This window comes from Oncorhynchus masou, chromosome 20 (genome assembly GCF_036934945.1).
Source record: "Oncorhynchus masou masou isolate Uvic2021 chromosome 20, UVic_Omas_1.1, whole genome shotgun sequence".
NCBI lineage: Eukaryota > Metazoa > Chordata > Actinopteri > Salmoniformes > Salmonidae > Oncorhynchus > Oncorhynchus masou.
The window spans coordinates 31,186,442-31,202,462 of NC_088231.1; the positions used below are offsets into that span (position 1 = coordinate 31,186,442).

Sequence of the window (16,021 nt, forward strand, 5' to 3'; positions counted from 1 at the left end):
ATTAGTAGACTGGGACTACACCACTTTATACTGTCAACAGGTTCATTACATTAGTAGACTGGGACTACACCACTTTTACTGTCAACAGGTTCATTACATTAGTAGACTGGGACTACACCACTTTATCAACAGGTTCATTACATTAGTAGACTGGGACTACACCACTTTATACTGTCAACAGGTTCATTACATTAGTAGACTGGGACTACACCACTTTATCAACAGGTTCATTACATTAGTAGACTGGGACTACACCACTTTATCAACAGGTTCATTACATTAGTAGACTGGGACTACACCACTTTATACTGTCAACAGGTTCATTACATTAGTAGACTGGGACTACACCACTTTATCAACAGGTTCATTACATTAGTAGACTGGGACTACACCACTTTATACTGTCAACAGGTTCATTACATTAGTAGACTGGGACTACACCACATTACATTATACTGGGTCAACAGGTTCATTACATTAGTAGACTGGGACTACACCACTTTTTATCAACAGGTTCATTACATTAGTAGACTGGGACTACACCACTTTATCAACAGGTTCATTACATTAGTAGACTGGGACTACACCACTTTATACTGTCAACAGGTTCATTACATTAGTAGACTGGGACTACACCACTTTATCAACAGGTTCATTACATTAGTAGACTGGGACTACACCACTTTATCAACAGGTTCATTACATTAGTAGACTGGGACTACACCACTTTATCAACAGGTTCATTACATTAGTAGACTGGGACTACACCACTTTATCAACAGGTTCATTACATTAGTAGACTGGGACTACACCACTTTATACTGTCAACAGGTTCATTACATTAGTAGACTGGGACTACACCACTTTATCAACAGGTTCATTACATTAGTAGACTGGGACTACACCACTTTATCAACAGGTTCATTACATTAGTAGACTGGGACTACACCATACTGTCAACAGGTTCATTACATTAGTAGACTGGGACTACACCACTTTATCAACAGGTTCATTACATTAGTAGACTGGGACTACACCACTTTATACTGTCAACAGGTTCATTACATTAGTAGACTGGGACTACACCACTTTATCAACAGGTTCATTACATTAGTAGACTGGGACTACACCACTTTATCAACAGGTTCATTACATTAGTAGACTGGGACTACACCACTTTATACTGTCAACAGGTTCATTACATTAGTAGACTGGGACTACACCACTTTATACTGTCAACAGGTTCATTACATTAGTAGACTGGGACTTTGTCAACCACATTAGTAGACTTTACCACTTTATACTGTCAACAGGTTCATTACATTAGTAGACTGGGACTACACCACTTTTATCAACAGGTTCATTACATTAGTAGACTGGGACTACACCACTTTATCAACAGGTTCATTACATTAGTAGACTGGGACTACACCACTTTATATCAACAGGTTCATTACATTAGTAGACTGGGACTACACCACTTTATCAACAGGTTCATTACATTAGTAGACTGGGACTACACCACTTTATACTGTCAACAGGTTCATTACATTAGTAGACTGGGACTACACCACTTTATACTGTCAACAGGTTCATTACATTAGTAGACTGGGACTACACCACTTTTATCAACAGGTTCATTACATTAGTAGACTGGGACTACACCACTTTATACTGTCAACAGGTTCATTACATTAGTAGACTGGGACTACACCACTTTATCAACAGGTTCATTACATTAGTAGACTGGGACTACACCACTTTATCAACAGGTTCATTACATTAGTAGACTGGGACTACACCACTTTTACTGTCAACAGGTTCATTACATTAGTAGACTGGGACTACACCACTTTATACTGTCAACAGGTTCATTACATTAGTAGACTGGGACTACACCACTTTATCAACAGGTTCATTACATTAGTAGACTGGGACTACACCACTTTATACTGTCAACAGGTTCATTACATTAGTAGACTGGGACTACACCACTTTATACTGTCAACAGGTTCATTACATTAGTAGACTGGGACTACACCACTTTATACTGTCAACAGGTTCATTACATTAGTAGACTGGGACTACACCACTTTATCAACAGGTTCATTACATTAGTAGACTGGGACTACACCACTTTTACTGTCAACAGGTTCATTACATTAGTAGACTGGGACTACACCACTTTATACTGTCAACAGGTTCATTACATTAGTAGACTGGGACTACACCACTTTATCAACAGGTTCATTACATTAGTAGACTGGGACTACACCACTTTATCAACAGGTTCATTACATTAGTAGACTGGGACTACACCACTTTATACTGTCAACAGGTTCATTACATTAGTAGACTGGGACTACACCACTTTATCAACAGGTTCATTACATTAGTAGACTGGGACTACACCACTTTATCAACAGGTTCATTACATTAGTAGACTGGGACTACACCACTTTATACTGTCAACAGGTTCATTACATTAGTAGACTGGGACTACACCACTTTATACTGTCAACAGGTTCATTACATTAGTAGACTGGGACTACACCACTTTATCAACAGGTTCATTACATTAGTAGACTGGGACTACACCACTTTATACTGTCAACAGGTTCATTACATTAGTAGACTGGGACTACACCACTTTTATCAACAGGTTCATTACATTAGTAGACTGGGACTACACCACTTTATACTGTCAACAGGTTCATTACATTAGTAGACTGGGACTACACCACTTTATCAACAGGTTCATTACATTAGTAGACTGGGACTACACCACTTTATACTGTCAACAGGTTCATTACATTAGTAGACTGGGACTACACCACTTTATACTGTCAACAGGTTCATTACATTAGTAGACTGGGACTACACCACTTTATACTGTCAACAGGTTCATTACATTAGTAGACTGGGACTACACCACTTTATCAACAGGTTCATTACATTAGTAGACTGGGACTACACCACTTTATACTGTCAACAGGTTCATTACATTAGTAGACTGGGACTACACCACTTTATACTGTCAACAGGTTCATTACATTAGTAGACTGGGACTACACCACTTTATACTGTCAACAGGTTCATTACATTAGTAGACTGGGACTACACCACTTTATACTGTCAACAGGTTCATTACATTAGTAGACTGGGACTACACCACTTTACACCACTTTATCAACAGGTTCATTACATTAGTAGACTGGGACTGGGACTACACCACTTTATCAACAGGTTCATTACATTAGTAGACTGGGACTACACCATCAACAGGTTCATTACATTAGTAGACTGGGACTACACCACTTTATACTGTCAACAGGTTCATTACATTAGTAGACTGGGACTACACCACTTTATACTGTCAACAGGTTCATTACATTAGTAGACTGGGACTACACCACTTTATACTGTCAACAGGTTCATTACATTAGTAGACTGGGACTACACCACTTTATCAACAGGTTCATTACATTAGTAGACTGGGACTACACCACTTTATACTGTCAACAGGTTCATTACATTAGTAGACTGGGACTACACCACTTTATCAACAGGTTCATTACATTAGTAGACTGGGACTACACCACTTTATCAACAGGTTCATTACATTAGTAGACTGGGACTACACCACTTTATACTGTCAACAGGTTCATTACATTAGTAGACTGGGACTACACCACTTTATCAACAGGTTCATTACATTAGTAGACTGGGACTACACCACTTTATACTGTCAACAGGTTCATTACATTAGTAGACTGGGACTACACCACTTTATCAACAGGTTCATTACATTAGTAGACTGGGACTACACCACTTTATACTGTCAACAGGTTCATTACATTAGTAGACTGGGACTACACCACTTTATACTGTCAACAGGTTCATTACATTAGTAGACTGGGACTACACCACTTTATCAACAGGTTCATTACATTAGTAGACTGGGACTACACCACTTTATACTGTCAACAGGTTCATTACATTAGTAGACTGGGACTACACCACTTTATACTGTCAACAGGTTCATTACATTAGTAGACTGGGACTACACCACTTTATACTGTCAACAGGTTCATTACATTAGTAGACTGGGACTACACCACTTTATCAACAGGTTCATTACATTAGTAGACTGGGACTACACCACTTTATCAACAGGTTCATTACATTAGTAGACTGGGACTACACCACTTTATACTGTCAACAGGTTCATTACATTAGTAGACTGGGACTACACCACTTTATACTGTCAACAGGTTCATTACATTAGTAGACTGGGACTACACCACTTTATCAACAGGTTCATTACATTAGTAGACTGGGACTACACCACTTTATACTGTCAACAGGTTCATTACATTAGTAGACTGGGACTACACCACTTTATCAACAGGTTCATTACATTAGTAGACTGGGACTACACCACTTATACTGTCAACAGGTTCATTACATTAGTAGACTGGGACTACACCACTTTATACTGTCAACAGGTTCATTACATTAGTAGACTGGGACTACACCACTTTATCAACAGGTTCATTACATTAGTAGACTGGGACTACACCACTTTACTGTCAACAGGTTCATTACATTAGTAGACTGGGACTACACCACTTTATACTGTCAACAGGTTCATTACATTAGTAGACTGGGACTACACCACTTTATCAACAGGTTCATTACATTAGTAGACTGGGACTACACCACTTTATCAACAGGTTCATTACATTAGTAGACTGGGACTACACCACTTTATACTGTCAACAGGTTCATTACATTAGTAGACTGGGACTACACCACTTTTATCAACAGGTTCATTACATTAGTAGACTGGGACTACACCACTTTATCAACAGGTTCATTACATTAGTAGACTGGGACTACACCACTTTATACTGTCAACAGGTTCATTACATTAGTAGACTGGGACTACACCACTTTTATCAACAGGTTCATTACATTAGTAGACTGGGACTACACCACTTTATCAACAGGTTCATTACATTAGTAGACTGGGACTACACCACTTTATCAACAGGTTCATTACATTAGTAGACTGGGACTACACCACTTTATACTGTCAACAGGTTCATTACATTAGTAGACTGGGACTACACCACTTTATCAACAGGTTCATTACATTAGTAGACTGGGACTACACCACTTTATACTGTCAACAGGTTCATTACATTAGTAGACTGGGACTACACCACTTTATCAACAGGTTCATTACATTAGTAGACTGGGACTACACCACTTTTATCAACAGGTTCATTACATTAGTAGACTGGGACTACACCACTTTATCAACAGGTTCATTACATTAGTAGACTGGGACTTTATACACCACTTTATCAACAGGTTCATTACATTAGTAGACTGGGACTACACCACTTTATCAACAGGTTCATTACATTAGTAGACTGGGACTACACCACTTTATACTGTCAACAGGTTCATTACATTAGTAGACTGGGACTACACCACTTTATCAACAGGTTCATTACATTAGTAGACTGGGACTACACCACTTTATACTGTCAACAGGTTCATTACATTAGTAGACTGGGACTACACCACTTTATACTGTCAACAGGTTCATTACATTAGTAGACTGGGACTACACCACTTTATACTGTCAACAGGTTCATTACATTAGTAGACTGGGACTACACCACTTTATCAACAGGTTCATTACATTAGTAGACTGGGACTACACCACTTTATCAACAGGTTCATTACATTAGTAGACTGGGACTACACCACTTTATACTGTCAACAGGTTCATTACATTAGTAGACTGGGACTACACCACTTTATCAACAGGTTCATTACATTAGTAGACTGGGACTACACCACTTTATCAACAGGTTCATTACATTAGTAGACTGGGACTACACCACACAACAGGTTCATTACATTATACTGGGACTACACCACTTTATCAACAGGTTCATTACATTAGTAGACTGGGACTACACCACTTTTATCAACAGGTTCATTACATTAGTAGACTGGGACTACACCACTTTATCAACAGGTTCATTACATTAGTAGACTGGGACTACACCACTTTTACTGTCAACAGGTTCATTACATTAGTAGACTGGGACTACACCACTTTATCAACAGGTTCATTACATTAGTAACAGGTTCAACAGGTTCATTACATTAGTAGACTGGGACTACACCACTTTATCAACAGGTTCATTACATTAGTAGACTGGGACTACACCACTTTATACTGTCAACAGGTTCATTACATTAGTAGACTGGGACTACACCACTTTATACTGTCAACAGGTTCATTACATTAGTAGACTGGGACTACACCACTTTATCAACAGGTTCATTACATTAGTAGACTGGGACTACACCACTTTATACTGTCAACAGGTTCATTACATTAGTAGACTGGGACTACACCACTTTATACTGTCAACAGGTTCATTACATTAGTAGACTGGGACTACACCACTTTATCAACAGGTTCATTACATTAGTAGACTGGGACTACACCACTTTATACTGTCAACAGGTTCATTACATTAGTAGACTGGGACTACACCACTTTATCAACAGGTTCATTACATTAGTAGACTGGGACTACACCACTTTATCAACAGGTTCATTACATTAGTAGACTGGGACTACACCACTTTATCAACAGGTTCATTACATTAGTAGACTGGGACTACACCACTTTATCAACAGGTTCATTACATTAGTAGACTGGGACTACACCACTTTATACTGTCAACAGGTTCATTACATTAGTAGACTGGGACTACACCACTTTATCAACAGGTTCATTACATTAGTAGACTGGGACTACACCACTTTATACTGTCAACAGGTTCATTACATTAGTAGACTGGGACTACACCACTTTATACTGTCAACAGGTTCATTACATTAGTAGACTGGGACTACACCACTTTATCAACAGGTTCATTACATTAGTAGACTGGGACTACACCACTTTATCAACAGGTTCATTACATTAGTAGACTGGGACTACACCACTTTATCAACAGGTTCATTACATTAGTAGACTGGGACTACACCACTTTATACTGTCAACAGGTTCATTACATTAGTAGACTGGGACTACACCACTTTATCAACAGGTTCATTACATTAGTAGACTGGGACTACACCACTTTATACTGTAACAGGTTCATTACATTAGTAGACTGGGACTACACCACTTTATCAACAGGTTCATTACATTAGTAGACTGGAACTACACCACTTTATCAACAGGTTCATTACATTAGTAGACTGGGACTACACCACTTTATATCAACAGGTTCATTACATTAGTAGACTGGGACTACACCACATTTACTATCAACAGGTTCATTACATTAGTAGACTGGGACTACACCACTTTATACTGTCAACAGGTTCATTACATTAGTAGACTGGGACTACACCACTTTATCAACAGGTTCATTACATTAGTAGACTGGGACTACACCACTTTATCAACAGGTTCATTACATTAGTAGACTGGGACTACACCACTTATACTGTCAACAGGTTCATTACTACACCATTAGGTATTACATTAGTAGACTGGGACTACACCACTTTATACCAGGTTCATTACATTAGTACTGGGTCAACAGGTTCATTACATTAGTAGACTGGGACTACACCACTTTATACTGTCAACAGGTTCATTACATTAGTAGACTGGGACTACACCACTTTATCAACAGGTTCATTACATTAGTAGACTGGGACTACACCACTTTATCAACAGGTTCATTACATTAGTAGACTGGGACTACACCACTTTATCAACAGGTTCATTACATTAGTGTCAACAGGTTCAGACATTAGGGACTACACCACTTTATCAACAGGTTCATTACATTAGTAGACTGGGACTACACCACTTTATCAACAGGTTCATTACATTAGTAGACTGGGACTACACCACTTTATACTGTCAACAGGTTCATTACATTAGTAGACACAACTACACCACTTTATACTGTCAACAGGTTCATTACATTAGTAGACTGGGACTACACCACTTTATACTGTCAACAGGTTCATTACATTAGTAGACTGGGACTACACCACTTTATACTGTCAACAGGTTCATTACATTAGTAGACTGGGACTACACCACTTTATCAACAGGTTCATTACATTAGTAGACTGGGACTACACCACAACAGGTTCATTACATTCAACAGGTTCATTACATTAGTAGACTACTGTATCCACAGTCCTCTCTACCCTGAACTACTTTACCCACAGTCCTCTCTGGTCCACCCTGAACTACATTACCTACTGTCCTCTCTGGTCTACCCTGAACTACTTTACCCACAGTCCTCTCTGGTCTACCCTGAACTACTTTACCCACAGTCCTCTCTGGTCACCCTGAAATACTTTACCCACAGTCCTCCTATGTGTCTGTTCTCTGATAGGCTGGTCAATAGGCAGTGTGAGAGCCAGTGGAAACTTCAACGCACAACCAAGATGCAGAGACACTCTACAAGGCCATGAAGGGACTGGGTCAGTGGTGTGTGGTCTGAATGTGAGGCAAAGTGAGGGAGTAACCATGGCACCAAAGATTTGACTTTGGTGTTTGTTGTTACTATAGGAACCGATGACAATTCCATCATGAAGTTGTTGACAACCACAAGCAACAGCCAGAGACAGCAGATCAAAGCTGCATACAAGACCCTGCATGGCAAGGTCAGAACACAACCACAATACAACCACAACCACAATACAACCAACACCACAATACAACCACAACCACAACCAGAATACAACTACAACCAAAATACAACCACAATACAACCACAACCACAATACAACCACAACCACAATATAACCACAATACAACCCCAACCACAATACAACAATACAACCACAATACAAATACAACCACAATACAACCACAATACAACCACAACCACAATACAACCACAATACAACCACAATACAACCACAACCACAATACAACCACAACCACAATACAACCACAACAGCAGATCAAAGCTGCATACAAGACCCTGCATGGCAAGGTCAGAACACAACCACAATACAACCACAACCACAATACAACCACAATACAACCACAACCACAATACAACCACAACCACAATAGAACCACAACCACCACAACCACAATACAACTACAACCATCATACAACCACAATACAACCATCATACAACCACAATACAACCACAGCCACAATACAACCACAACCACAATACAACCACAGCCACAATACATCCACAATACAACCACAATACAACCACAACCACAATACAACCACAACTACAATACAACCACAACACAATCAACACAACCACAATACAACGCAACCACAATACAACCACAACACAACCACAATACATCCACAATACAACCACAACACAACCACAATACATCTACAACCACAATACAACCACAATACAACCACAATACACCACAATACATCCACAACACAACCACAACACAACCACAATACAACCACAACTACAATAAAACTACAATACAACCACAACCACAACCACAACCACAATACAATCACAACCACAATACAACCACAATACAACCACAACACAACCACAATACAATCACAACCACAATACAACCACAATACATCCACAACCACAATACAATCACAACCACAATACAACCACAACACAACCATAACACAACATCTAACACAACCCCAAACACAACCATAACACAACCATAACACATTGTTATTACTGTTGTTATTGTTATTGTTATTATTATTGTTATTGTCTCATTCCCTTGTCTGTTTTTGACCTGTAGGATCTTAGACCATTAGAATGTCACTCTACCCTGTAATGACATCTGTGACCCTGTGCATGTGACTATTAAACTCATCTAATGTCATCTACAACCACAACCATAACACAATCCTCCCTCCATATTTCTCCTCCCTCCCTCCCTCCCTCCCTCCCTCCCCTCCCTCCCTCCCTCTCCCTCCCTCCCCTCCCTCCCTCCCTCCCTCCCTCCCTCCTCCCTCCCTCCCTCCCTCCCTCCCTCTCCCTCCCTCCCTCCCTCCCTCCCCTCCCTCTCCCCTCCCTCCCTCCCTCCCCTCTCTCCCTGTCTCTCTCTCTCTCTCTCTCTCTCTCTCTCTCTCTCTCTCTCTCTTCTCTCTCTCTCTCTCTCTCTCTCTCTCTTTCTCTTTCTCTCCTCTCTCCAGGACCTGGTAGGTGATCTGCAGGGTGAACTGGGGGGAAAGTTTGAGACTCTGGTAGTGGCTCTAATGACTCCGCCCATCCTCTACGATGTGACATCACTACGGAACGCCATCAAGGTATTTGACCCAGGACTAATGATGTCATATCCTGTGAGTGACGGTGTGATGTCATAGTGACTGTGTGTTGATGTCACGGTGTAGGGGGCGGGGACCAATGAGAAGGTGCTGATTGAGATCCTGTCTTCTAGAACGGCCCAGCAGATTAAGGACATCACTGCTGCCTATCGCCAGGGTAACACACAGACACACACAGACACACACACACACACACACACACACACACACACACTGACTCACTAATTGTGTGTGTGTGTGTGTGTGTGTGTGTGTGTGTGTGTGTGTGTGTGTGTGTGTGTGTGTGTCTGTGTCTGTGTGTGTGTGTGTGTGTGTGTGTGTGTGTCTGTGTCTGTGTCTGTGTCTCTGTGTGTGTGTGTCTGTCTGTGTCTGTGTCTGTGTCTGTGTCTCTGTGTGTGTGTGTCTGTCTGTGTCTGTGTCTGTGTCTGTGTCTGTGTGTGTGTGTGTGTGTGTGTGTGTGTGTGTTCCAGAGTTTAATAAGAACCTGGAGGAGGATGTAACAGGAGACACGTCAGGTCACTTCAGGAGACTGCTGGTCATCCTGCTACAGGTGAGGGGTCAGAGGTCAGGGGAACATAGATCTGCTATATATAGATGTGTGGGACATTGATCTGTACTAGCCAAAAGTTTGGACACCTACTCATTCCAGGGTTTTCCTTAATTTCTTACTATTTTCTCCATTGTAGTATAGTAGTGAAGACATCAGAACTCTGAAATAACACATATGGAATCATGTAGTAACCAAAAAAGTGCCTTGATGACAGTTTTGCACACTCTTGGCATTCTCTCAACCAGCTTCATGAGGTAGTAACCTGCAGTTCAATTTTTTTTTACCTTTATTTGACTTGGCAAGTCAGTTAAGAACAAATTCTTATTTTCAATGACGGCCTAGGAACAGTAGGTTAACTGCCTTGTTCAGGGGCAGAACAACAGATTTGTACCTTGTCAGCTCGGGGATTTGAACTTGCGGTTACTAGTCCAATGTCCTAACCACTAGGCTACCCTGCCTCCCCTAACAGGTGTACCTTCTTAAAAGTTAATTTGTGGTATTTCTTTCCTTCTTAATGCATTTCAGTCAATCAGTTGTGTTATGACAAGTTAGGGGTGGTATACAGAAGATAGCTATATTTGGTAAAAGACCAAGTCCATATTATGGCAAGAACAGCTCAAATAAGCAAAGAGAAATGACAGTCCATCATTACTTTAAGACAGGAAGTCAGTCAATCAGGAAAATGTCAAGAACTTTGAAAGTTTCTTCAATCGCTATTATGAAACTGTCTCTCTTGAGGACCACCACAGGAATGGAAGACTCAGAGTTAACTCTGCTGCAGAGGATGAGTTCATTAGAGTTAACTGGCTCTCATGAGGACCGCCACAGGAAAGGAAGACCCAGAGTTACCTCTACTGCAGAGGATAAGTTCATTCGTTACCAGCCTCAGATTGCAGCCCAAATAAATGCTTCACAGAGTTCAAGTAACAGACACATCTCAACATCAACTGTTCAGAGGAGACTGCGTGAACCAGGCCTTCATGGTTGAATTGCTGCAAAGAAACCACTACTAAAGGACACCAATAAGAAGAAGAGAATTGCTTTGGCCAAGAAACACAAGCAGTGGACAATAGACCAGTGGAAGTCTGTCCTTTGGTCTGATGAGTCCAAATTGGAGATTTTTGGTTCCAACCGCCATGTCTTTGTGAGACACAGAGTAGGTGAACGGATGATCTCTGCCTGTGTGGTTCCCACCGTGAAGCATGGAGGAGGAGGTGTGATGGTGTGGGGGTGCTTTGCTGGTTACACTGTCAGTGATTTATTTAGAATTCAAGTCACACTTAACCAGCATGGCTACCACAGCATTCTGCAGCGATACGCCATCCCATCTGGTTTGCACGACTATCATTTGTTTTCAACAGGACAATGACCCAACACACCTCCAGGCTGTGTAAGGGCTATTTGACCAAGAAGGAGAGAGATGGAGTGCTACATCAGGTGCCCTGGCCTCCACAATCACCCAACCTCAACCCAAATGAGATTGTTTGGGTTAAATTGGACCGCAGAGTGAAGGAAAAGCAGCCAACAAGTGCTCAGCATATGTGGGAACTCCTTCAAGACTGTTGGAAAAGCATTCCTGGTGAAGCTGGTTAAGAGAATGCCAAGAGTGTGAAAAGCTGTCATCAAGGCAAATGATGGCTACTTTGAAGAATCTAAAATATATTTTGATTTGTTTATTTGATGTCTTCACTGTTATTCTAAAATTTAGAAAATAGTAAAAATAAAGAAAAACCCAAACTTGTCAACTTTTGACTGGTACTGTGGATGTGTGGGGCATGGATCTAACAGATATAGATGTGTGGGACATAGATCTAACCGATATAGATGTGTGGGACATAGATCTAACGGATATAGATGTGTAAGACATAGATATGACAGATATAGATGTGTGGGACATGGATCTGACAGAGATAGATGTGTGGGACATAGATCTAACGGATATAGATGTGTGGGACATAGATCTGACAGATATAGATGTATGGCACATATATATGACAGATATAGATGTGTGGGACATAGATCTGATAGATGTGCTCTCTCTCCTCTCAGGCCAGCAGACAGCAGGGGGTACAGGAGGGGAACATAGAGGCTGACGCACAGGTAAGAGAGAGTGAGTGTGTGTGACAGAGAGAGTTAGTTTGAGAATCACGTGTGTAGATTTACTGCTCAGTCACAATGACTTCTTTGACTTGTGTTCTGCTCAGGGGTGTGTGACAAAGTGTCTGTGTGTGACGGTTATGTGTGTTTAGAATAACACTCCCCACACAGCCACCCCTTGTGTAAGTGTGTGTGTGTTGGTGTGTGAGAGAGAGACACAGAAGGTGTGTTGATAGTGATACCCAGTGTTGAATGCTGCCATCTAGTGGGCATATTTTTTTTATTTCACCTTTATTTAACCAGGTGGGCTAGTTGAGAACAAGTTCTCATTTACAACTGCGACCTGGCCAAGATAAAACAAAGCAGCGCAACACAAACAACAACACAGAGTTACAGATGGAATAAACAAGCGTACAGTCAATAACACAATAGAAGAAAAAAACAAGTCTATATACAGTGCGTGCAAATGGAGGTAAGGCAATAAATAGGCCGTAGTAGCGAAGTAATTACAGTTTAGCGTAACACTGGAGTGATAGATGAGCAGATGATGATGATGAGCAAGTAGAAATACTGGTGTGCAAAAGAGCAGAAAGTAAATAAAAACAGTATGGGGATGAGGTAGGTGAAAATGGGTGGGCTATTTACTAATAGATTATGTACAGCTGCAGCGATCGGTTAGCTGCGGATAGCTGATGTTTGAAGTTGGTGAGGGAGATATAAGTCTCCTACGTCAGGGATTTTTGCAATTCGTTTCAGTCATTGGCAGCAGAGAACTGTAAGGAAAGGCGGCCAAAGGAGGTGATGGCTTTGACCAGTGAGATATACCTGCTGGAGCGCGTGCTACGAGTGGGTGTTGTTATGGTGACCAGTGAGCTGAGATATGGCAGAGCTTTACCTAGCAGAGACTTGTAGATAACCTGTAGCCAGTGGGTTTGGCCACGAATATGTAGCGAGGACCAGCCAACGAGAGCATACAGGTCGCAATGGTGGGTAGTGTATGGGGCTTTGGTGACAAAACGGATGGCACTGTAATAGACTACATCCAGTTTGCTGAGTAGAGTGTTGGAGGCTATTTTATAAATGACATCACCGAAGTCGAGGATCGGTAGGATGGTCAGTTTTACGAGGGTATGTTTGGCAGCATGAGTGAATGATGCTTTGTTTGCAAAATGGGAAGTTGACTCTCGATTTAATTTTAGATTGGAGATGCTTAATGTGAGTCTGGAAGGAGAGTTTATAGTCTAACCAGACACCTAGGTATTTGTAGTTGTCCACATATTCTAACTCGGATGCTCAGAATTGAACCCCGTGGCACCCCCATAGAGACTGCCAGAGGTCCGGACAACAGTCCCTCCGATTTGGCACACTGAACTCTATCTGAGAAGTAGGTGGTGAACCAGGCGAGGCAATCATTTGAGAAACCAAGGCTGTTTAGTCTGCCGATAAGAATGTGGTAATTGACAGAGTCAATCAATTGAAGGACTGTCATGTACAGAATGATGTGTATTTACAACAGGTGGTGATATACAGAATCAAACGAAAACTCCCCAAGTCAAGTCAAATACAAAGTCAAGTCTGTTTCAGTTAAGCAACAATGTATTTAACCTCCAATGTAAAGTCAATGTATTTAACCTCCAATGTAAAGTCAATGTATTTAACCTCCAATGTAAAGTCAATGTATTTAACCTCAATGTAAAGTCAATGTATTTAACCTCCAATGTAAAGTCAATGTATTTATCCTCCAATGTAAAGTCAATGTATTTAACCTCAATGTAAAGTCAATGTATTTAACCTCAATGTAAAGTCAATGTATTTAACCTCAATGTAAAGTCAATGTATTTAACCTCCAATGTAAAGTCAATGTATTTAACCTCAATGTAAAGTCAATGTATTTAACCTCCAATGTAAAGTCAATGTATTTAACCTCAATGTAAAGTCAATGTATTTAACCTCAATGTAAAGTCAATGTATTTAACCTCAATGTAAAGTCAATGTATTTAACCTCCAATGTAAAGTCAATGTATTTAACCTCAATGTAAAGTCAATGTATTTAACCTCCAATGTAAAGTCAATGTATTTAACCTCCAATGTAAAGTCAATGTATTTAACCACCAATGTAAAGTCAATGTATTTAACCTCCAATGTAAAGTCAATGTATTTAACCTCAATGTAAAGTCAATGTATTTAACCTCAATGTAAAGTCAATGTATTTCACCTCAATGTAAAGTCAATGTATTTAACCACCAATGTAAAGTCAATGTATTTAACCACCAATGTAAAGTCAATGTATTTAACCTCCAATGTAAAGTCAATGTATTTAACCTCCAATGTAAAGTCAATGTATTTAACCTCAATGTAAAGTCAATGTATTTAACCACCAATGTAAAGTCAATGTATTTAACCACCAATGTAAAGTCAATGTATTTAACCTCAATGTAAAGTCAATGTATTTCACCTCAATGTAAAGTCAATGTATTTAACCACCAATGTAAAGTCAATGTATTTAACCTCCAATGTAAAGTCAATGTATTTAACCTCAATGTAAAGTCAATGTATTTAACCACCAATGTAAAGTCAATGTATTTAACCACCAATGTAAAGTCAATGTATTTAACCACCAATGTAAAGTCAATGTATTTAACCACCAATGTAAAGTCAATGTATTTAACCTCCAATGTAAAGTCAATGTATTTAACCTCAATGTAAAGTCAATGTATTTAACCTCCAATGTAAAGTCAATGTATTTAACCACCAATGTAAAGTCAATGTATTTAACCTCCAATGTAAAGTCAATGTATTTAACCACCAATGTAAAGTCAATGTATTTAACCTCCAATGTAAAGTCAATGTATTTAACCACCAATGTAAAGTCAATGTATTTAATCTCCAACGTAAAGTCAATGTATTTAACCTCCAATGTAAAGTCAATGTATTTAACCTCCAATGTAAAGTCAATGTATTTAACCTCCAATGTAAAGTCAATGTATTTAACCTCAATGTAAAGTCAATG

At 40.0% G+C, this 16,021-nt stretch overlaps 1 protein-coding gene across 2 annotated transcripts in view; it reads left to right on the forward strand.

The window, feature by feature from the left end:
• Positions 1–8,503: 8,503 nt before the first annotated feature.
• Positions 8,504–16,021, forward strand: part of LOC135507253 (annexin A5-like) — a 12,881-nt gene continuing 5,363 nt past the window's right edge. Inside the window, exons 1-6 of one of the 2 annotated variants that reach the window (XM_064926852.1) lie at positions 8,504–8,553; positions 8,642–8,736; positions 10,233–10,346; positions 10,431–10,521; positions 10,835–10,914; positions 12,964–13,014. In XM_064926852.1, coding sequence (XP_064782924.1) covers positions 8,541–8,553; positions 8,642–8,736; positions 10,233–10,346; positions 10,431–10,521; positions 10,835–10,914; positions 12,964–13,014 — 444 coding nt within the window. In that variant the 5' untranslated portion in view covers positions 8,504–8,540. Of the gene's footprint in view, positions 8,554–8,641; positions 8,737–9,037; positions 9,072–10,232; positions 10,347–10,430; positions 10,522–10,834; positions 10,915–12,963; positions 13,015–16,021 lie in introns of those variants that run through there. The other variant, XM_064926853.1, reaches the window with a different exon arrangement.